At 45.7% G+C, this 24,505-nt stretch overlaps 2 protein-coding genes across 3 annotated transcripts; one reads left to right on the top strand and one right to left on the bottom strand.

Annotated features, from left to right (window-relative positions):
- Window positions 1–874: 874 nt before the first annotated feature.
- On the top strand, window positions 875–9,105 carry Meig1 (meiosis/spermiogenesis associated 1). Of its 2 annotated transcripts, none has more exons than XM_037205978.1 (3): window positions 875–1,030; window positions 5,716–5,882; window positions 8,836–9,105. In XM_037205978.1, the coding sequence occupies exons 2-3, from the start codon at window positions 5,745–5,747 to the stop codon at window positions 8,962–8,964; spliced, it is 267 nt and encodes an 88-aa protein (XP_037061873.1). In that variant the 5' UTR covers window positions 875–1,030; window positions 5,716–5,744; the 3' UTR covers window positions 8,965–9,105. The 2 variants fall into 2 exon arrangements, with proteins under 2 accessions (XP_037061873.1, XP_028750949.1); XM_028895116.2 differs by having other exon boundaries at window positions 916–1,157.
- A 9,541-nt stretch (window positions 9,106–18,646) lies between these two features.
- LOC114710814 (protein HIRA-like) lies at window positions 18,647–21,712 on the bottom strand. Its single transcript, XM_037205614.1, has one exon. It carries the CDS (start codon window positions 21,710–21,712, stop codon window positions 18,647–18,649), a length of 3,066 nt encoding a protein of 1,021 aa, XP_037061509.1.
- Window positions 21,713–24,505: the final 2,793 nt, after the last annotated feature.

Genomic DNA, 24,505 nt, shown 5'->3' on the forward strand with positions numbered 1-24,505 from the left:
CAATTTAGCAAGAACGTTTATTTACAACAGGTTGGGGTGGCAAAGAACGACCTGAAGGAGGGATTAATCTGGTGCTGATTGGTGGAGGAAACATTAGTCTGGGGCTGATTGGTTGGAGGCTGTAGTGGTTAGGGGCTTGTTGACTGGAGGGTAGGAAAAGCTATCTTTAGCTAGCAAAGGGCTTGGGGGTGGGGGATGTGCTGAGCTAGCAGAAGCTTTGGGGCGCCTGTTGAGCCAGCAGAAGCGGGGGGGGGGGGGGGTGCTGATTGGCTGCCCGAGTTGTGGTCTTCCCGAGAACTGCTTGCTTAGTTCCTGTAAACCGAAACTAAGGCCTGGTCCCTGGTAGGGCTGTTAGAAATCTGTCATGGCTCTGGTCTGGCTCCCCAGCCCTCTCAGTTAACTATCGGTTCTGGGTCTTCTCATTGAGCTGGCTCCCACTCACCGCCCCTTTCCCTTTCGCCCTCTATTTATTAGCAAATCATCACGGCTCTGCGCTCAAAAATACTGATCTTGAATCACTTTTCACCAAAATAGGTGATACATTAACTATTACTGAAGATACTGATGGGAAAATAAAGCTACAGGTGTTCGTTAACTTTCGTTTAGTTATTCTCAGACACCATGCTGGACGGATTCCTTGAATCCACACACACTGACACTTATCTTCTATCAGGATCCAGAACCTCTGCGATCTCTAGTCTCTCAAACGCTTTCATTCAACGCCTCTTGAGTCTCCGCCTCATCCCAGCATTGAAGAGGGCTCAGCTGGGGCGCCCTCTGACTCGGGAACACCGACCTCTTCAACCCAGGCTAGCCCTTTAAAGTGCGCACAAAGACCCAGGAGCAGGGGGCGGGGCCGGCGGGAGCCGGGCGGCGCCGACGTGGGTGGGCGGAGCGGCGTCGCTGCGTTGCTAGGAGACGCGCGGGCGGCAACAGCCGCAACAGTTGGCCTCCAGCTGACTCAGCCCACGGATCCCGAGTAGAGAACACGAGCACCGCTGCGCCCTCCTGCGAGGCCGGCTGAGCGAGGGTAACCGCGGATAGCGGGAGCCGGGCCTGAGCGGATGAGCAGCGAGGACCGGGGCCCTGACCGCCGTACCCCTGGCTCCGCCCCGCCCCGGGAGCGCAGGACCCGCCCCTTCCGCCCGGCCGCCCTGGTACCTGGGTTTTCTCTTTTAGGGCGGTCTTCCTTTGGCCCTTCCTACACCTTTGGATGGGCTCCCCAGCTAAATTCTTCCGCTCCCCAAATCGGCTACTGTAATGGCTCTGCCCTGTAATGCCTGGGTTCAGAGGATTGTCTCTAGCCCAGCTTCTTCTGGGCAGGTTATACCTTACAGATATCGTGATTTATGGCAAAAAGAAAGTGGTTTCTGGCAGGCAGAGAACGCTAGCTGTGGGGAACCCTCGTAAGGGTGGCTTTATTGCTCCACAAACGCAAATTGTCACATATGGACTGTGGACCGACCATAACGGAGTGCTTAGGGTCGGGGCACGGGGCGGCACTTTTGTCTTTAAAATGAACACCCAGTGTGAAGACTGGGTTTGGAGAATGGTGTTCTGTTTCGGACCCAGTGTGAGAGCTGGATTCAGAAAACAGTCCTGGCTTTTGTTCATTGTCTTGGCCAAAGTTTACATGTAGTTTAAAGGGATCCTCAGTTATATCCCGCCACCTGCTTGGAGCACAAATAATGAAATAAGGTGAGGAGAGTTGGGGGTTGTAAGATTAGGCATGTTATTAGAGTTACGGGACAAAAGCTTCAGCGACAGCAGGCAGGACTCAGCCATCCATCCCTAATACACCAATTTAAGAGACGCTCAGGGTGAAAAGTAGAGAAAGAGGTAATTAAGGTGGCACACGGGCAGAGTAATAAGGAAAAGGGTCCTGGGACCCAGGTTTGTGTTTGAGACGCTGAGATAAGCTTTAGGGTTAAGTAGAGGAAGAAACGAAATGGGACTTAAGAGGTATGCACAGTCTCATTTAAATTGTCAGTTCCTTATTGTAGAACGTGAGGCGGCAGGTCACAGGTGTCTGCTGTTACATTAGAACCTTAATTTGTCAGGGACTTGAGATTCTTTTTTTCCAGTGCACATATAGCCCTTCACAGTGCTTAATGAAATTCAGTTACTAAAACATAGACACTCAAGCATTGCCACTTCCTGTTTGTAGTGATACACATATGTATTATAGAAGTGTGATTTTATTCTATAATAATTTTTATTTACTTTTAAAAATATTATGCATAGGCATTTTTATCTGAGCAAAACTGGAAAACAAAAACGGAAAAAATGTATAATTGTTATTGTGGTAGTGTATTTAAAGAGCAAAAAAATTAATGAAAGAATCTCTTTCACAAAAGATTGGGGATTATTTTTCTGGCAACAAGTCAAATATCGAAGCATCGATATTTTCATACCCTTTACATCTGATGACCCAGAGGTCAGACCCAGAGGTTGAGAGCAAATGGCTGTGCGGCACCTAAGGATAGTCCCGGATGACGTTTGAACTGCAACACCTGAAGTCACTCAGCTCTGGTCAGGCAGTCTGGCTGCGCCATCTCGAGCACAGAACTTCATGACTCACTTGGTTTGTTTTTAATAACTAGAATATAATTTGCACCACCACTTCATAGCATAGTTAATGCAGGCACTAAATTTACTTTTTCTGTTATGGTGAAATTCACATTAAATTTCCAAATGTCTGGCAATATCCTTAAGGTGGGCATTCCTGCCAAGAAAAACTGTAATTTCCTGCAACATCAACTGCGTCAGCATCTTTTCCACCCGTCCATAACATGCAGCGTTTTTAAGTGTCTAGTTAACACAGTTGCTTAACCTGAAAGTGACATGACACTCAGGAAAATAGTTTTGAATGACACAAGCAAATTGAAGGATCTTATTGCATATCAAACAGCTAAGTAAAAATGACAGGGAAACAGAACTAACCCTGAGCCACTGCCCTGAGAATACGAGCTTTGGCTGTAGAAGCAGCAAAGTGATTCAGCCACCAACTTCATAGAAAGACGTGACTAATTTTGAATATTTTAAAAGGTTTTATTATTTTAAAATTATTTTTAATGACCTGTGTTTGGGTGTGTCTAAGAGGGCCTGCACACATGAGTGCAGTGCCTGAGGAGGCCAGTAGAGGGTGGTGATGGGTCTCCCTGGGGTTGGAAAGGCTGGTGGTTGTGAGCACTTGACTTGGTGCTGAGAATCAAACTTCATCCTGTACAAGGACAGTAAGAACTTGTAAGCACTGGGCTGTCTCTCTAGCCACTTGAGTGGTGTTTGTTTGTTTGTTTTGTTTTGTTTTGTTTGTTTTTGAGACAATCTCACTGTGTAGCTCTGGTTGTCCTGGAACTCACAGAGACTCATTTATCTCTGCCTCAAAAGTGCTGGGATTAAACATGTGTACCACTGCACCCTGCTTGAATGTATTTTTAATATAATGAATTCCCATTTTCCCTCTCATGATTCTTCATATCATATTTTCTAATATGTGTGTGTTGATTCATCTCCCTTATATAAGTGGATTACCAAGTTCTACTACATATTTCCAGCTCACTTATTAGTCATCACTAGTGTGTGGTGCATTGGCGATGTGACAGACTTCACAGTGAAATGAATGGATTTATAAAACAAGAAACTGGGTTGTTTTATTGGGTTTTCCAGATTTTATAAAAACTCTTACAATACCATTACAATGAAATCAGTAAGATGCAACATGATCCTGAATCTAAAATACTGAGACAAAAGTTGTTAAAAACTCATACTCTGGGACTGGAGAGATGGCTCAGAGGTTAAGAGCACTGCTTGTTCTTCCAAAGGTCCTGAGTTCAATTCCCAGCAACCACATGGTGGCTCACGACCATCTGTAATGAGATCTGGTGACCTCTTTTGGCCTGCAGGGATACATGCAGACAGAACACTGTATACATAATAAATAAATCTTTAAAAAGAAAAGAAAAGAAAATTACATTTATTTATTTAAAAAAAAAAAAGAAACTCACACTCTAACAAAAGCCCAATTTTCCCAAGTTTAACCAATGTGCATGTCAGTTTGCACACTGGAAAAGATTGCAAAAACCAATACTGATTCTTTGTCTGGTATGTGGTTACTATTTTCAATCAGAATTAGAATTATACAATTCCAGTGATTTCATTTAAATTAATTTAAATCTGGAGCTAAACTGAATTACGGTGCGAATATGATTTCCAAATGGAATGTAAACAGCCTTCTATTTAGATATAATAATGTAAGTAATGTAGCAAAAGATCCAGAGGATGTAGAAAGAGCATAGGCAAGTTCCTCATCTTTCCTAGGCTGCCTTAGTACTTGGGTGTGACTGATACTGGAAACTAAACCAAGGGGATAGTCTCCCTTTTATTAACCGTGAGAAGAGACTTGAAGGCTATACTTTCCACACTGGGGAAACAGTCAAGGAGGTTCAGCAAGTCCACCATTCTTTCCTTTTCTGATTTTTCCCTCTGTAAAAGTTAAATGTATTCCATTTGTAAAGACATTTGCTGTGAGCCTGCCCATCTTTGGGATGATGTTCACCCACTGTCAAGGGGGAATATTTCTAATTGATTTGAGGACAATTTTCCATTTTTCTATCCATTGTATTTTAATGTATTTGTTGACTTTTTAAAAAGTTAACCTAATGAGAATTTGTTACCGTGATTGAAAATACATAAATTCCCTTTAGGATCATCTTTATGAAGTGTGACAATGAATTTTAGACAAACAACATTAATAGAATGGATTCAAGGAATCCATGGTGAAAATTTTGGGTACTTTATGTCAGTTAAATGACTTTTTGTAACAAAATAAGTATTTGAGAAAAATAAATACAAGACAATGCCTTGGAAAAACTGACTGGTGTTGGGCATGCAGCTCAATGGTAGAATGCTTGTGTGGCACTCACAAGGTCTTGAGTTTAATCCCAGGAACCAGGAGAAAAACTCAGCAATGGAAGTTTGGTAAGTAGACAATATAAACTAAGCTTGGAGAGCTGAATGTCCTGGACCAGTAGTAACCACCCACGCCATTTCAAATCCATGATCTAACATAACAAACAATTAGCATGGAACTTGTCCAATTGTCTTCCCACATTAGTCTACCAGAGGACAGTGTGACACTGGGAGCCAAGAAAATAATGGAAGGTGTGCCTCAGGAACAAGAAAGGGGAGAAGAAGAGGGCCTTTTCTTTTTTGATTTGTAAGCAGCCCAGGCTGGCCTCACCTCCGCTGCTCCTACCTCAGCCTCCCAAGTCCATCACCATGCCTTGCTAAGAGTGATTGTCCTTACATTCCTTTTTTAAAAGAGAAGGAGAAGGAGAGGAAGAGAGAATATAAATCAATGGAATAGTGGGGGGATATTTTGAGAGTATATTGATAAATACAAATGACAATATGTTTTCATAAATGTACACTATTAGTGTCCAGAGACCAAGAATGGCTATTTAGAACATTAATTCATAACTCCAAATGCAATTTTGATGATGAAATTAACTATTCTCTGTGTGTCTTCTAGGACTTAAAAGTATTTTGGGTGCATCATTTTGTTTTCCCAAAAATAACAGTCTTAGAAATGAATGTTAAAATGTGAAATGTTTACTGAGGTTCCATATTTTTTTCTTCAGTCATTTTTGTTCACTCTAAAGGTTTTGAAAATTGTAATCATGTTACCTATGAAATTGTTCTAACCTCTTTCAGAAATAATTGCTAGGAAGGCCTCCGTAGCCATGGCGAGTTCTGATGTGAAACCAAAATCAATAAGTCGCGCCAAGAAATGGTCAGAAGAAATAGAAAACCTGTATAGATTTCAGCAAGCAGGCTATCGGGATGAGATCGAATATAAACAAGTGAACCAAGTTGCTATGGTAAAATTTACTGCTCTTCAAACTTGATAAGAAAAAAAAACAAACCAGTTTCGCAGATGGTGAAATGTATTTTAATAACAGTAACGAAGTACAGCTGCAGAGAAATCTCTGAAACTCTCATCTGAAGGGAGGGAGACTGAAGCCTATAAAGGTGGTCTACAACTTGGGGGACAATGTGGTCCCTTGGCTGGGCACCTGCACACTTTCTGAACTACTGTGCTCTCACATACGTGAATCTTCAAACAGTCCTTTTCCTTACTCTGCTATTATCATATATTCAGTTGTGGTAAATTATCCTTTGCCCTCTCCTTATTTTGACAGTGAATTAGAAAGAGACTGAATATATTGGTGTCTTTTGTTTTTCTTTCCTTTTGGCTGTTTTGTTTTGTTTCTTGAGATAAGATCTCTATGACCAGGCTCGCCTTGAATTCACTATGTAGATAAAAGCCTCAAATTGTGTCAATCCTCCTACATCCACTTCCCAGACAGATTACAGATGCAAACACCATATCCATTGTAGCTACACTCTACAATTAACTCATTTTACATTAGGAGATGGCAAGCTAGATAGCTCACACCATTGGGTGCCTCTCTATTTGACCTTCTACCCTCCTATATAAACCTTGAATGTGCTGCAGATCTGATGAGTGCACTGTTTAGACACTAAGAAGGGTGTCTTTGGAATCTGGAGAAGGGATAAGAACCTGTCCAGGCATCTTGAGGACACTCCTTTTCCCTGCTGGTGGCAGCTTTGGCTTAAGTATTAGAAACATTAGCTGCTTTCCTACAAAGTAAATGCAGCTGGACCTGCCGTGCAGATCGGATGTGCTGGGGTCTGTTTCTACTGATGAATAACTAAAGCAGACGAGAGAAAATGCAAGATCCATGCATTGTGGCACATGCCTGAAATCCCAGCACTCTCAAGACTGAGGGAGGGGCTTAGGTTGAAGCACTTGGGCTTGGGCTATGTCAGGAGGCTTTGTCTCAAACCAAAGTGGGTGAAAGAAATGGAAAAGGGAAAGGAAAAGGGGCAAGTTGCTAGAAAATAATAGACACAGATCCCCAAGTCATGTACTCTTTTCTTCCAGTTGCACACTGTGTTATAGGAGGAATGTGAAAGGCGAGGGCAGCCTGTATTGGTCATGTTAAAGAAAAGGGTTTGATTTTCCAGAACCGGATTTGGACTTTTGACAATGATAAAGTGCATTTCACAAATTTCAGAAGGAACATTTTTATCAATAAAAAGAACACATTGGGTTCCAGAATGCACTGTGATGAGTTATGGCCCCAAAGAAGTTATTACTTTTGACTTAACAAGTTCCTAAAAGAACACACACACACACACACACACACACACACACACACACACACACACACACACACACACACACAAACACGCAGCAGCAGCAGCAGCAGGGGATGTGGCTTTGTTAGTAGAATGCTTGCCTGGCATGCAGGAAGCCACCCTAGGCTCCATTCCCAGCACCACATAAACTGAGCATGGAGGTAATTGCATGCCTGTAATCCCCAGGTGGAGGCCAGATGATCAGAAGTTCAAGGTCATCCTTGGGCTATGTAGCACAGACGGCAAATACATGAAACACTGTCTGAAACAAACAGCCACCACACATTAACCTGGCCAAGAGAGCGCAACACTGAAGTTGGAGAGGAAGAAAGTACATACAAATTAGAGCAAGGCAAATGATAAACAAATCAGAGTAAGAACAAGGAATAGTGGGGAGAAGGGAAGGATTTCTGAGGACTGTGTGAATTCAAGTTTCTATTAAAAATTGGGCTTGAAACATCAAATTAAATGGAGAGAAACTCAAAGTGATACCACTAAAATCAGGAACAAGACAAGGCTGTCCACTCTCCCCATATCTATTCAATATAGTACTAGAAGTTCTAGCTAGAGCAATAAGACAACAAAAGGAGATCAAAGGGATACAAATTGGAAAGGAAGAAGTCAAACTTTCACTATTTGTAGATGATATGATAGTATACATAAGTAACCCCAAAAATTCTACCAGGGAACTCCTACAGCTGATAAACTCCTTCAGTAAAGTGGCAGGATACAAAAATTGGACTTGATGGTGAACTTGAAGCTTGGGTAGAAGTGCATAGGTACTTCTTCAAGTCCAGTGCCTGCCTTTAGTGCAGTGGTTCTCAACCTTCCTAATGCTGAGACCCTTTCATACAGTTCCTCATGTTGTGGTGACCCCAACCATAAAATTACTTTTGTTGTTACTTCATAACTGTAATTTTGCTACTGTTATGAATTGTAATGCAAATATGAGATATGCAGGATATCCCGTATGTGACCCTGTGAAAGGGTTCTTGGACTCGAGACCCACAGGTTGAAAACCACCACTTAAGTCCTTGCAGAAAGCCCGTGATCAACACAGTGTTTCAGCAGGGGCACTGGGCTCTCTCCCAGCTTACTCCTGCAGCATTTATTTTTGAAGTTACAATGTTTTGAGTCACTTAGAAATATAAAAAAAAAATGCATCTTAAATTATTTGGCACATATCTTCAATCTTGGCCATAATGTAGACACTAAAACCTGGAGACTTGACTGTGAAGAGAAGCACTCAATTCAGTACGTGTTTTCCAGAATAAGGTTGGAAACTAATATTTGCTTTATGTGTATGCACACAATGCTCTCCCTAAGAGCACACAGATTTTAAGTTTATCTCAGACTTCATTATGTATAGTGTTCTGCCTGCATGTATACCTGCAGGCCAGAAGAGGGCACCAATTCTCATTATAGGTGATTGCGAGCCACCATGTGGTTGCTGGGAATTGAACTCAAGACTGCTATAAGAGCAGCCAGTGCTCTTAACCTCAGCCATCTCTCCAGCCCTCAGACTTTAATTTTTGATGCAATTGTTTGATGGTGAAATATGATATAAAATAAAACTGGCATTACAGCATTCTTATCCTTCCCATGCAGGTAGACCGTTGGCCAGAGACAGGATACGTGAAGAAACTTCAGCGGAGGGACAATACTTTCTATTACTACAACAAACAGAGGGAATGCGAGGACAAGGAAGTCCACAAAGTGAAAATTTATGCATACTGACCTTTTCATTACTTTGGCTTGGCAATCCTATTTTAAGAATTCATTGTTTACACTTTCCATCATGTAAATGCCATTTTACAAAACAATTTAAGATGCTGTCTTTAATTCAATGTCTTACAACATAAACACCATGAAAGCTGGCATTGGCTAGTCATCCTGTCCAGTTCTGAACACTTCTGCAGCTGCAGAGTGCACTTTAGTGGCTCTCCTAGGAAACCAAGCCTTTGGAAGCCACTGGGCCTTAGACGATGTATTTCCTTACAGCAGGTCAGTACTCCACTCAGAGCCCCCTCCCAGCCTTTCTAAATACAATAGTACTTGCATTTTCTGGCCTCGGGGTTTTGTTTTCACCTCTTGGGTCTTTTGCCTCTTGCTGGACATAAATACAAAGAATGATACCCACTCTGAAGGAGCCCTCCACAAATGTAGAAAAGGAGTATCTAATGTACATGAAGCTATATGTAGGGTTAGTCCCCAGCACCACAAGAAGAGAGAGAACATACACACACACACACCACACACACACACACACCACATACACACACACACACACACACACACACACACACACAATGAAACCAAAGAGCCAGAGAGAGTAAACTATATTTCATTACTATATAAACCAAGGATTTATATTTTTAAATTAACATTTAATAATTTACCTACCAGTGCTGGGGATAAAACACAAGATCTCACAAAGACCAGACAATCATTATACTATTAAGTTACATTTCCAGCCCTGGCTTATTATGTCAGCTAGTTAACTGTGAAACAGGGTCTTGTTGTCTATTCAAGCTGTCTTTGAACTCATGACCCTCTTCCTTAACACTCCTCCCCAAGTGCTGAAATAACACCACCATTTCTAACCCATTAGGCTCTCAGAAAGCAATTGGGTCTTGAAATTTGTGCTGATGGCACCCAATGGACACCTCGATGTAACCTGTTTTGGGCTGAATTATGTCCTTTCTCCAAAAACATCTAAACCCTACCTCCCCAGTACCTTTGAATGTGATGGAAATTGGAATAAGGTCTTTAGAGGAGAATTCAAGTTAAAACATGGTCATATTAGTCCCTAATCTTGTGACTGGTGTCGTTAAGATCTGAAGACACAGCAATCTAGGGAAGGAGTCACTGAAACTATGGAGATCCAAATCGGAGTGATGAAATTTTGGGTGAAGTTACATCATACATTGCCAGCAACCAGAAATGACAAGGAGGAAGCATAAATTATTATTAAAGCATTCAGAGTGAACTTGGCTCTCTACAGGTACCTTGACTTTGGAAAACTTGCCTTCAGAGCTGAGAGGACAATGTTTCCTGTTGCTCAAGCTGCTTGGTTTGTGGTACTTTGTCACAGTGACCCTGGAAAATTAACACATCAACCACATCATCCAAGATTTTGGTTAGAGGTTAAATGGCTTCCTTGCTCCGGGGAATGAACATCATGATAGGAATTGCATGATGGAACAATACAACTCACCTCGTGACAGCCAGGAAGCAGAGAGGAGCCAAGGACAAAATAGGACTTCCTCCAAGTCTCCACCCAGCCACCCTCCCACTTTCTAATCACCTCCCCATAATGCCATCATATTACAAATCCATCATGGGATTAATCCATTGATTAGGACAGAACCTTCAGGATCCAGTTACTTCCTGGAAGTCCACCAACAGATAACCAGACCCCTTGCATATGGATCTGTGAGGGGCATTTCACATTCCAGCCGTAATGTGTACATAGCGATGCCAGGGAATGTGGGACAATGGTTTGGGTGCTTTCTCATCCCACATCTCACCCATCAGTAGGAATGATGAAACGTCTCTTACCCAGTGGTCACACGTTGCTTTTGCATGTCACTTAATGGTGTGGACCTTATGGTGAGTGAGAATTGTCCCCCATAGGCCCAGGTATTTGAAAACTTGGTCCTCAGTTATACAGTTTGGGGAGATTAGAAAGCCTTTCGTTAGGCAGTGAATCCTGGAGGAATTCCATCACTGAGCCAGACTTTGAAAGCTTAGAGCCTTGAGCCACTTCCAGTTGGCTTTCCCTCTGCTTTGTGTTTGTTTCTGAAGATGTGAGCTTCCTGCTCTGGTCTCCTGTTGCCAAGCCTTCCCCTTCATTATGAACACCCCCACACCCCCACCCCACCCACACTCCCCACTCTGAACCATAAGCCAAAATAGGTTCTTCTGTAAGTTCTTTTGGGTTATATTTTACCACAGCAATGGAAAAGTAGCTAATACAGACCACCACCCGTTAGTGCATGGATTCAACTCCTGACCCGACTTTCGATTCACTCAGGCAGCCTCTAACAAGAATTATTTAACTTTACTTCCAGACAGGCATCTCCTCACTCTGTTTACATGGCTCTGTTTACATGGCCTTTTTTTCTAGAGGCCTAAGCTGAATCCACTAAAACACTAATCTCTCCTCTATCTATCTATCTATCTATCTATCTATCTATCTATCTATCTATCTATCTATCTATCTCCCCCCCCCCATCATCTATCTTTCTAGTCTGCTGTTTGGTTTGACCACACTGATAGTCAATTCTAGGAAGCTGGGGCTTTGCCTTTCATGTTTCATGCATGATGGATCTAATAGTTAATGACCCCACTGCTTGCTCCGCTAGGGGGCGCTTTTTTGCTCCATGCTACACAGTTCTGTTTCTGACACCATTATGACCATCCCATTCAGCTTGTGGGGGGGGTGTGCTTGGCTCCATGGCAAAAGGGACCACACCTCATTGTGACCCAGTGTCCTAAAGTGCTCTCAGCAAGGGTGCTTGTCAGAGTCCTCCACCTACTCCTTGAAGTATGTCACAATATATTGGTGCCTCCCCCAGAAGATGCTGGGAACCCATGAGCCCCTTTGTCACAGGAAAGAGTTGAGTCTGGAGGATTTTAGTCAGGTGACTCTAAGTTTTCCAACCCAACTTGCATTCATATCACAAAATCTATCCCGGTACCCTCTCCTATTCCTTATTTCTAATTGTCTTCCATTTGCCAGGCTGTCTAGTGTTTAAATATTCAAAGGCTTCAGAAACCTCACAGGACTGTTTCAAGACACCAAAGAAAGAACTAGGAAGTCTCTATGGGTGTTTGGACATTTTCCTTAGTTCTTGGCTGGGAATGCCAGAAAGACAAGGCCCCACACAGCGCCCACCATATGTGACACTCACACTTGAAAAGAATGAAGAGAAGTGGAGTCCACGCACTCAAAGTCGTATTAACTAGTTTCCAATGGGCATTCTCTGCATGTCTGTTAGACATTATCATCCTCCTAGGTCTCACTATCTTCAAAGAAAGGAAGTGGCTGGGAATGTACCTCCCACACTAGCACCTACTCTTCCAGTTGGAGACATTTGCAAGGACAAGGTCACTGTGACTTCAGACACTGACATGTTTCCCATGTTCCCCTTCAAAGGCTGATGCCTTTCTTGTGCCTTCTAGTCTCACTCTACTCTGCATCTTCCATGTGTCTCTGAGACAAGGCACCAGGCACTGTATCTGGTTGCTACAGCAACAGTATATATAATTCATCACAAGAAAAGCAGGGTTAAATCTGTCAGGGGACAGAAAGAGAAAGGAGACCATAGGGAGGTGTGACTGTCAAATTTTATATATGTCTTTGCCTAAATTGTGATAGACCATTTTCACAACATGGTAGAGGACAGTTAAATTTAATGTCTAACCTGGTCCTCCCCTCAGGGAGCTGATATTGTGAACTATCCAGGGCTGGTTCAGACTTCCCCAGGGCCACATCAGGCATTCTGTATCTACTGTTCTATTGGTTGTATCCATACGTGATGAATTGCTGTCATGTCCCTGCTCTGGTTTGAGGGATCTTTCCATTTTAATTTGTAGTTTTCAGGCTGGGAACTGCAGTTGGGTGATCGTGGCATTGCTACGAACTTGTCTTTTTGAAGCCTTTCACTGAGTCTTCTCAAGGCATAGTCCACCTCACAGAGAATAGGAGCAGGTCTGGAAAGCCTGCCTCAGTAGTTCTTTGCCGGATGAGCCCTGCTCCTGTTCGACAATAACAGCAGGTAGAAGGTCCATAATACGTCTCAGGTCACTAGCTCATTGTTATCCTTCATGACTTGTGAAGTGGGTACTTTGGTCACTTTCTATTATTTGGGGTGTTTTATACCTCAAGTTCAACCTAGTAAGTCCTGGTTTTGTCATCTTTTAGGTGGCTCTTTTACTGGGAAAATCATGAAAAACTTCTGGCATCTGGTAACAGTGTCAGCATCTGCCAAAGCACGCCAGGCTTTCCCTGAATGTGGTAGAGGACTGGTGTGGTCTCCCTGCCACCAGTGAAAGGATGTATTTCCTCCTTTTTTTTTTGAGACAGGGTTTCTCTGTGTAGCTTTGCGCCTTTCCTTTCACTCTGTAGCCCAGGCTGTCTATATTTCCTCTCTTAATGTCATTCTCTGCAACCGCCGGGCACTTTGGGTATCACTGAGCACACATGGCTGGCAAGAGCACATGATGTCTATCACACTGACGTGAACCACTGTTGCAGAGCAACTGTGTGGTTTTCTAGCTTCTGTTACACTTAGCTTTGCAGCCAGGTGGTGACGTCTTCAGCTGGGCTTCTTCAAGCCATTTGACCAGCTTCATGGCTTTTAGGTGACCAAGGATTAGTAAGCCACATAATATGACACCAAGTGTTTGTATGATGTTTCCACAAATCTTGCCCCCACATACTGTACCTATGAAGGGACCCACTGTTGAGTCGGCCCCTGAGGGAGCTACAGAATAGGGCTGTTGTAAATGACCCAGCTGTCAGTGCATTGATTTGGGGTGGTCTTCCCTTGTTATTAGGATCCATGCCGAATGGAATTTGGCCCACTGTCTGCTGGAATCTTCACTTTGATCACTGCAGACATTCTCTTCCATTGGAAGTAGATTGCTGCCCTCTGCTGCAAGGGGCTTCCCTTTACCCACCATCAATGTACAATGCTTCCTTGGGCATCACTGGCTCCCTTCCCTTCACTCTGTATGCAGTCTAGCAGTTCATGGAGAAGGTCAACCCACCTTCTGCTTCATTTGTGATGGGACCCAAGAGTGTTCCAGCTCTCTACTGAGAGGAGGTTTTATCCACCCATCATTATCAAAGACTCTTTCTCCAGTTGACCGAGGCACTCATTTGGCAGTGCTTATCCATAGATGAGTTTGTATTTGGTGGATCCAACCTTCAAGAGAGTCAGGTCCTTCTCCTTCCCACACAGATTGCACACTGGTACTGAGCAGAGGAACTTTTTCAGATATCTATGAATGGGCCAGTTCCATCAAAATTAGAAAAATGCAAACAACTTTTTTTAAAAAGTAAGTTTATGTGGCCTTCTGACTTGAAAATCTGGTCCAAGGTAGCAGCCTTCCAACTTGGATACTTAGATCTGGGACCACCTCTCATCACATTCATAATGTTCTCATTATATAGGGCAAGTAGCAGGAATCTTAGTCTTTTTAATAAAATCAAACCCGGGGCCAGTTATTGGGGTGAAATGCTGGATGGTCACAGAGACAGAACAAGCCACAGCTAACCTCACCTAGCCAACTTCTCAGCTGATCTTGTTTCCTCAGACTGGAGGCCTCTGTGTCCTCATATTCGAATGGCTCTCAGCCAAACTGTGCTGCTAGAAGCCTGAAAGCTTAACCAGCCAAATGCTTAACCAGCCAAATGCTTCCTTGTGTAGTTGATGCAATTTAAGAAAAAGCTAACAATTAGAGGCCTTGGTAGGTCAACCACCTCGTTTAAACTGGGAACCAGTAGATGCTTGTTCCTGGAAAAAGAAGAAAACAAAAACAGGAGAAACATCATTGTGGGTGGTTTTTTGCTTTGGGAAGGAGAAATGATTCCATTCTGTTGTGAGCACATGACTCTCCATGCTTAAGTTCAGGACTCTGATTCCAGTAGAAACATGGAGAGCCAGTGCAGGGCATGTTTCAGCACAGCCCCCAGCCAACAGTCGTCAGGATGCTACACTGTTTTGTCAAGAGAAGTTCAAGCTCTTCATGGGCACACAGGTGTGGCTGTTCTCTCCTGGGTCTTGCAGGGTGGTGCATCCTTTCGCTTTATTCTGGAGGGGTGTGGACATAGCTGTCAATGACCAGCGGTTTGGTGACTGTGGAGGGGACTTAGGACCACTTGGAAAGGTCCATTCCACTGAGGACTCAACTGTTCTGTGGGTCCATCTTTCACGGTTTTAAGGAGGATCCAGTTTCCAGGGGCCACAGTCTTTCAGGCTCCACCCTTTTGTCCGAGTTGTTCCCGTATTTGTATAAGGGCTAGTTGGATTTGCCTTAGGTTTATTCTGTACCTGCTCATGTGAGAAAGGGCCTACTATACAGTAACTCTAGGGGCTGCCGCCAGCATTAGACATTGGCACTGTTTTAACTCTCCCGAGGGTGATTCCTAGAATCTGTTTAATGTTTTGGTTAGTCATTTCAATTTTGCCTGAAGACAGTGATCTCAGAGCAGAGTGTAGATAATATTTTCTTTGCAGAGCCCTAGGTATATATAGACTGAGTCACCTGTGATGTAAATGAGGGCCCATTGTCAGCCTGTGGGTGAGTGGGTGAGGTTAGACCCTGGTGTAATGCTTGTCACCGTAGTCACCCTCTCAGCCTGGATCCAGCCAGTGACAGTGTCTATAAACACTGACTTGAAGCTGGCACAAGAGGGCATATGAGTTAAGTCTATTTGCCTGTCCTCATGTGGCAAGGTGCCTTTCCTCTGAGTTGGCTCAAGGATTGGTGAAGGATTAGGGTGGCTGGAGTTGTTACGTATGCAGAGTACAGGCCTGACCCCTACGTACATTTTTCACTGTGTCACTCAGGCTTGTTGGAAGAACAGTTGAGGTACCATTTAGAGTAGCACCTTTTTCCACATGAAATGAGTCATGTATTCCCTTCATTATTTCCCACCGTGGGGCTTGGGGTTGCAAGTGTTACAGCTCTGGAGGGAAAGGTATGCTGACTGTTGGGAAGTCAGGCTACACCAATAGCTGAGTTCCAGCGGGGGGTGGGGGGGTGGTCTCCCCGAAGAGTGTGGTGGCAATCCTGTTCCTCTCCAAGAGAACCATTACAGCTCAACTCTTCTCCACTCTGCTGAGAGAGTTTCCCAGCAGAGATGTCCATTGCTCCTTTGCTCTGGCCAAAGCTGTTTCTTCTTCGCTTCGCTCTGCTAAGGGGGAACCCTGTAGAACTGCAGCCCTCGCCTCCTTCTCTGGGGAAGGTTACTTCTCTGCTCTGTTCCCCTAAGGGAGTTTCCCAGCAGAGATGTTTGTTGTTCCTCTTCTCCGCTCTGGGAAAGAAGGTCTTAACCCAAACCTCATTCAAGAGATTTATTGGGAGGGAGGAATCCAGAGAGTGGCTGCCTCAGCCAGGGTAGAAAAGGGCAGTGGCCAACTGAATAGGCAATCGGCTTATATAGGGATTTTTAGGAGCAGAATTTTTTTCCAGGAAGATTTTCAGGGTGGGAATTGGTTGAATTTCAATCCCTAAGCTTAGACAAGCTCAGAGATTGGCTGGATTTCATGCCCAGGGATTGGTTGGTTTCATGTTCAGGAATTGGTTGGTTTTCCTGCTCAGGGATTAGTTGGGTTTATGCTCAGTTGGTCAAGGGCAGATTGTATTTCTTTGGTTCTGGTTTCAGGGTCAGGGTGTGTTTCTTTCACTGGCCCTTTTTAACCTTTTGGCTCCAGTTTCAGGGCCAAGGTGTGTTTCTTTCACTGGCTCTGGTTTCAGGGCCAATATGTGTTTCTTTAGCTCAGGTTTCAGGGTCAGGGTGTGTTTCTTTGGCTCTGGTTTCAGGATCAGGGTGTGTTTCTTTGGCTCTGGTTTTGGGGTCAGGGTGTGTTTCTTTGGCTCTGGTTTCAGGGTCAGGGTGTGTTTCTTTGGCTCTGGTTTTGGGGTCAGGGTGTGTTTCTTTGGCTGCCCCTTTACCCTACAGGGGTAATAGTACTTTATTCTCAACATAGATTGATGATCATCTTTGGTTGATTGTCCCATTGATTTTGAGTCCATTCCTCTTCCAGGAGTAAATGGTCAAAAGATTTGCAAGGCTTCATTTTATTATTTTTTTTAAAGATTTATTTATTTATTATGTATACAGAAGAGGGTGCCAGATCTCATTGCAGATGGTTGTGAGCCACCATGTGGGTGCTGGGAATTGAACTTGGGACCTCTGGAAGAGCATTCAGTGCTCTTAACCTCTGAGCCATCTCTCCAGCCCTCATTTTATTTTTTGAAACAGGGTCTCCTTATGTAGTTCTGGCTATCCTGTAATTTCCTATGTAGACTAGGTTGGCCTTGAACTCACAGATCTTTTAGCCTCCTGCTCCCAAGTGCTTAGCCTGGCTAAGGCTGACTTTTTTTTTTCTGCTTTTCTGTCTGCCACTCTATTTTCTTAGGCAACATCAGACATGTACTTCTGATGACCCTTGCCATAGATGGCTGTCACTTAACTGGAGATTTGGATGCTGCCCATATAGTTACAATAGCTTGCTTGTGTCTTATGAGTAAATCGTTGACCATTAACAATCTTGGATTCTTCCAGATGGCATTATGGCCATACTTAGCAAATAATAATAATAATAATAATAATAATAATAATAATGTGTGTGTGTGTATGTGTGTTTGCACATGTGCCATGGCGGTCAGAGGATAACTTGCAGGAGTCAGTTGCCTCTTTCCATTGCCTAGGTCCTGGGGATTGAACTCAGGTCAAACGGCTTGATGGCAGGCACCTTCACCCATTGGGCAATTTTGCCAACCCATGAATGCATGTTTTGAATCAATGTAGTGTTAATCATTTTGCCGTTCCCTCAAGTGACTCACCTTGTCAGGACTATTGCTAAGTCAGCCTTTTAGAAGGAGGTGGAAAGAGGTAATGGGGGTGCCTCAATTTTTTGGGGGGGTATCCAATGCATGTTCATTTATTTTACACTTAGAAAAGAAATTGCCCTCCCCTTTGTCCCATCCCCTAACACACAAAGTGTCTCTTTTTACAAACATTTAAAAATTAAACCAAATGAAGATAGACAAGTTAATTTCAGTACAGTTCTTTTTCAGTGTAGCTGTCATAATTAGAATGTAAATTTCCTACAAGTAACCAATGTCCAAATAACTTATAGGGATATCCTGATCGACCAAAAGAAACTCCACATTCCAAGTTAGCAAATTCTAGTATAAAAATAGTCCATGTGTCAGAACGGCTTCACTTTCACACAGGTGTCCGTCCGTCTGTCCGTCCGCTGACTGCAGACTCCTAATGCTCCCAGGCTCTTGCTCTCACAGATGGCTCATTCATCAGAGCTGAAGCAGCATGGCACCCGCCAGGGCAGGAGCCAGTGTCTCCTTTGGGGCCGAGCCTGAGACAGGCTCAGGAGACCGCTGCCGGCCACAGGGCAGCGAGGCAGAGCCCCAGTCCCAGCCCCAGCCCCACAGTTGGGCCTGTGGAAGGGCAAGCTGCCCCCTTTTGGAGTCATCCCAGGCCTGGGACATAGGGTATGTCCACCCAGGGAACTGGGCCTGTGCTGGTGCAGCCCAATATACCTTCTGCCAAGTTCTGTCTTTCCACTACCACCCTGACAGGTGGGGGCTAGTCCCTGGCACCCGCCAGCGGCAAGAGTGTGGCCATACCCCTGCCGAGGCTGGGGCAAGCCAGGGCAGGCTACCTGTCTCTCAGGATGTCCAGCTGTTCCTGGCACTCAGTAAAGAGGCGCTGGAATCGAAGATTCTGCCCGATGACTGGCAGCAGCTCCTTCAGCAGCAACCTCTTCCGCAGACCCACTACTGTTGACTCCCACTGGCTTCCGGTGGAGCAGTGAACTGGACCCAGCAACTCTTTGCATAGTTCTCGGAGTCGGGATTCAAACCCTTCGTTCACAAGGTACTGAGCATAGAGGAGGAGCCAGTGGTGGTACTCAGGGCTGGACTGCAGGGTAAGTGCCGCGGCAACCTGGTTCTCTAGGTAGGCCAGTGTAGTCTCCTGCTGCACCACATGAGGCACAGAGAAGAGCCGGGCAGCTTGCCTTCCAGAGCTGGAGCTGCGGCCCTGAATCATGGCTAACGGTCCTGAACACAGCATGGCGTCCTGGGATGGTGGGCTGCTCCTGAAGTCTGCACACTGGGCCAGTGAATCCGGCTTGTCAGAAACCAGGTTCCATGTGGAGAGGGATGGATTAAAGCAGTATGCTTTCCCATCAGACAAGTTCACCACTGGGATTCCATGCTGTGTTAGCAAGACCTGTGACACCATCGTCCCGTCACTTCCTGACAAGATGGAGTGCAGAGACTCTTCTCTCACCACAACCACCTGCCTGCGAACATCCCAGACGGAGAGTGTGGCTGCAGCGGTGAGTGCCATGACGAAGGGGCCCGTACAGAGCAGAGTAGAGATTGGAGCTGGAAGGAGGATGGGAGGGAGAAGACGGCGGCCACAAGCAGAGAACACGGACAGCAGCCTCTTTTCACAGGCAACACCTACCACATCACAGCTGCCAGCAGCAGTGAGGACTCGGCTGGTGAGCACCGTCTCCCACTCCTTCCCTTCTCGGCGGCACTTCAGGCGGCTGAACCTTATCCCCCCCGCGGCGGCGGTCACTTCATTTTCCACCTCAATGTACATGGAAGGGTCAGAGCTCACCTGGAGGGTGAACGCTCTCTGCGGGCCTGGAATTGGCAGCTTCGGTGCAAGAGCTGGTGCAGACAGACACACGGCCTCCTTCTCTGCAGACAGGGCAGCTGGAGACTGGACAGACAGAGACATGGGCAAGAGACGAGAATCCTTCTGAGGGAGACCTTTCTTCTTCTTCTTCTTCTTCTTTTCCACCGTCTCTACATCAAGCTCAAGTTTCCGCTTGGGTAGTGAAGAGGGCTTGGCCAGGTGGACCTTCCTGTCACTGTCACTACTACTGCTCTTCAGGAGGTCCCGGGGTCTCAGCTCTTCCCCAAGGTTCTGCTCTTTGAGCCTTTCAATAGCTGTTGGGATCGCACTGGTCAAGGGAGGAGCACCGGGTGTGGCTTTGGACCGCTCTGTGACTCGGGCTTCAACTGCGTGCATGGGTTCGATCTTGGATGGGGTTGTGAACACGAAGGGTGACCGTGCAGCAGGAGTAGAGGTCACACTGTCCTCTCGGACAGACTCGCCTGTAGGCCTGGCGCCAGTGGCTGCCACTGGCTCTGTGCAGGGCTTGGAGGCGCCGAAGAAGGGGGTACTGGGGTCCAGGGGCAGTAGCTGCTGACCGCTAGGAGAGGAGAGCATGGTGTCTTCCAGGGAGCTGGAGAGTGGGATGCTGTTAAAGCATGCCGCGGAGAAGTCTCCAGTGTCCAGCTGTGCTATGCAGAGAGGCGTGATTCTCCTCCGACCATCTGCTGTCCGTGTTTCCACTTGTTTCTTCAGAAGGCTCTTCCCGACATCTCCCAGACTTTCTCCATGGACCACACCGGTGACTGAGGATGCCGAGCTTGGCTCCCTAGCCGTGGCATTCTTCTGGTCCGACTGCTGCTGTTGCTGTCTCCGCTGGTACTTGAGCACTTCCGGGTTCTCAATTACAGCTGTGGAAAGCTGGGCCTCGGTCCTGATTGCCAGGCTCTTGCCGTAGGTGGACCGGTGAATGCGGCCCTTTTCCTCCTCACTCAGGGGGTCTCCAAGTTCATCCTGGGAGAAATCAAGGAATGCCACAGAGCCGTCCATGGAACATGCCAGGAGACCCATCCCGTTCAGAGTCCAGGAAATATCCACGATGGACTTGTCGAACAGCTCATGGATGACAACCAGAGGCCGCTGGAAACACGTGAGCCAAACAGAGAGGGAGCGGTCCTTGCTGCCAACGGCACAGCAGCAGTATGAGCCGCTGGGCTTTGCAGGCCTCCCGTCCTTCTGCTTCTTTTTGAAGATTTTGGGGTTGAATTTCACAACAGTCACAGCTTTCCGGTGCCCCACGAAGTCCATGTTGGTCTTCCAGCCCTCTCGTTCGATGATCTGAGCAGTGGGGCCAGAGTTATTCATGGCATGGGCAGATACCAGGTAATGGCCATCAGGTGACCAACTAGGCCGGAGTACGTGGGTCGTCCCTCCACACTCATCAAAAGGTTTGGTGATGTTGGTCTCCAGCTGCCAGTCTAGCGTTCTCCATACCTTCAAGCTTCGATCATCAGCTTGAGAGGCAATGTATTTACCAACAGGGTCCCAAGTCAACCCTTTCACCAAGCCAGAATGACCCCTCAGAGTTGCAAGAATCTCTGGGAACTTCACGGCATTCCAAATGACAACAGTGTTATCCACGCTGCACGAGGCTAGCCAGGCGTCATGGGGAGACCATGCTACATCCATCACATCACCTGAATGACTCCGAAGGATGGAGACACACCGCCATTGCTCCACATTGGCAAGCTCACCCCTGGAGCCAAACACAGTGCTGGGCCCCATGTACGGAGCCCGCTTCCACACCATAATCAGTTTGTCATCTCCCCCGGAAGCTAAATACATCCCGCTGTTTGACCACCGCACACAGTTCACACAAGCTAAGTGATTGTCCATCTGGCAAAGAATCTTGGGAATGCTTTCATCCTTCTCGTCATCCTCCTGGAGGACTGGAGACATATTCCAGATCACAACCTTCCCAGAACCCTGCCCTTGTCCTCCAGTTGCAAACTTGGTCCCATCAGGGTGAATATCAACTGAAAATATTGGCTTGCCGTCGTGGTTGACCCAGGTTGGCTTCAAGAGCTTCATTGTTAGGCCGCCGCGGGCCCGAGGCCACAGCCGAGTCCCTCAGTGCGCCTGGGCCGTGGAGCTGCTTCCTCCCACGCCGCCCACCCTCTGGCCCGCCCTTGCCCTCAGGACCTCGCGGGCACCATCGCCAGCCCGCGCCCCCAAACGCTGCCACAGCCGCCTCCTGCTCTTGGCCACCTCTGCCGCTACAGCCGCATCCCCTGCGCCTCCTCCTGGTTTGGTTTTTCAAGACAGGGTTTCACTGTGTAATAAATAGCCTTGACTGACCTGGAACTACTTCTATAGCCTAGGCTGACCTTGAACTCAGAGATCCGCCTGCCTCTACCTCCCAAGTGCTGAGATTAAAGGCGTGCACCACCACCGCCCAGCTCTCAATTTCTTCTTTTGGGCTGGCCACTCTCTTCTGGGAGAGCCTCATGCTCTCCCCTTAGAACAGAACCATTTCCATCAACAAGTGATTTCTCCTCTGTGTTGTCCAGGGTCTGGTTACGTAGGTCAAACCTATGGGAGAAATGGCCTCACCACACATGCATGCCAAATTAGAAGGCGTTTCCATGGGAAACAACGAGGCAGACATTAGCGTGTCTCAAGTTTTGATAGTTCCCTCTGAGTTGTCTGGGATGATTGCTTCATATTTTGTTAGCATACTTCTGGTCAACCACTGGTGCTCCCCGGATTCTAGTACAGCCTTTGCCTGGTGGAATCTAAGGCTCTGATGGCTGACCCAGACCTTTGAGAAGCTTCTCCAGCTAGCAGTACTTTAACAGCCATGGTTCTTGTCAGGAAGGCCACTCTCATGCTGCCATGTTCAGTTTCTCTAAGAAATAAATCAACCTGAACACCAAGTCAACAATTCTGGGACTTGCTCTCCTGCCACAAATAAGAAATAAGACCTCAAATACTGAGCATGCCCAGTGCTGGTACTTCTGTGAAAGACTATTTTATTTGATAAAGAGATTTTTTTTCCCCAGTTGAGCATTCTAGTTGAGAGTCTGGGAATCTCTGCCCTTGATGACCTCATAGAGAGGTTTCACCTTTAATCCAAAATTAGAAAAACATCCCAGCAGTGGTGGCGCACGCCTTTAATCCTAACACTTGGGAGGCAGAGCCAGGAGGATCTCTGTGAGTTTGAGGCCAGCCTGGTCTACAGAGCAAGATTCAGGACAGGCACCAAAACTACACAGAGAAACCCTGTCTCAAAAAAAAAAGTTAGATATACAAGTTCAAACAAAATTCAGCCATCCCTGTAAAGGACTGAAGTTGTCTCTTTGTTCTTAGTAGAACTAATTCAATCATGCCCCTGATTCAAGATGAGGATTGTCATGCCTCAGGAGTCAAGACACATCCTAAATATTGTATTTCCTTTTAAGTTATTTGGACCTTTGGGGACAGAAATCTGACAGCCTCAGGAGGTCAGGAAGTTTAAGGCTTTGATGGTATTTTGGTCTGAGATTTCTGTAGTAGGAATATGTATTAATATATTGTCATCATAGAATGATTCCTGTGGGAAAACAATTCCCTAAAATCCTTTTCTTTTTCTTTTTTTCTTTTTTCTTTCTTTCTTTCTTTTTCTTTTCTTTTTTTTTTCTTTTTTTTTTTTTTTTTTTTGTTTGTTTGTTTGTTTGTTTTTCGAGACAGGGTTTCTCTGTGTAGCTTTGGAGCCTGTCCTGGAACTCACTCTGTAGCCCAGGCTGGCCTCAAACTCACAGAGATCCGCTTGTCTCTGCCTCCCAAGTGCTCAGATTAAAGGCATGCACCACCACCACCCAGCCTAAGAGTCTTTTCTAATGCTCAAGAAAAAGGGTGGGATATGCCCCTGAACCCTTGAGGGAGGACTGGCCAAGTAGATTGTTGACTAACTCTAGTAGTTGGGCCCTCCTAGTCAAAAGCAAATGAGTACCAAGTGTAGGGTAGAAAGGAGTGAAGCATGTCTTTCAGGTCTAACGCTATCGGGGACCCACATGGAAGAACCTCATTCATAGAGTTCATTGTACTTGGTCTGGGGTGAAGAAATCCAGTGAAGTTGAGTTACATAGCTGTCTCCTTGGCTTGACTACTGGGATGATTGGGATGTAACAGGGTTAGGATGGTAAGGAAACATTAGGCCATGTTGTAGAAAATTCTTGATGATTTAGCCTCTCTCTCTCTCTCTCTCTCTCTCTCTCTCTCTCTCTCTCTCTCTCTTTCTCCCTCCCTCCCTCTCTCTCATTGATTTTTTTTTTTTTGAGACAGCGTTCTCTGAGTAGCCTTGGCTGTTCTGGAACTCACTCTGTAGACCAGGCTGACCTCAGGCTGACCACAGAGATCCACCTGCCTCTGCCTCCTGCGTGCTGGAGTTAAAGTCAGGTGTCACCACCACTCAGCTGGCCTCTCTTTTCAATAGATGCTATTTTTATTGAGATAACTTTTTCCCATGATAATGGTTAATATTCATCATCAACTTGACAGAATCTAGAATCACCTAGGAAACAAGCTTTGGGGTATACCTGTGAGGGATTATTTAGATTAGGTTATCCTCTAGGATGCCTGTGGGGGATTATCTAGATTAGGTTATCCTCTAGGATGCCTGTGGGGGTTATCTAGATTAGGTTATCCTCTAGTGTAGTGGGTAGCTGTTCCAGCTTTGACCTTGAAACACTGCCCCCTAGTGTAGCAACAAGTAAGTGCCACACCTGCCTATGACCTGCCCCTAGGATGCCGTCCAGATAAGACCCTTTAAGAACCCAGATGCATACATGTTTGCTCTCGCTCTTCATGGACCTGTAGGCGTGATTGCAGACCAAGTCAGAGTTC

The sequence above is a fragment of the Peromyscus leucopus genome, chromosome 5 (genome assembly GCF_004664715.2).
Source record: "Peromyscus leucopus breed LL Stock chromosome 5, UCI_PerLeu_2.1, whole genome shotgun sequence".
Taxonomy (NCBI): Eukaryota; Metazoa; Chordata; class Mammalia; order Rodentia; family Cricetidae; genus Peromyscus; species Peromyscus leucopus.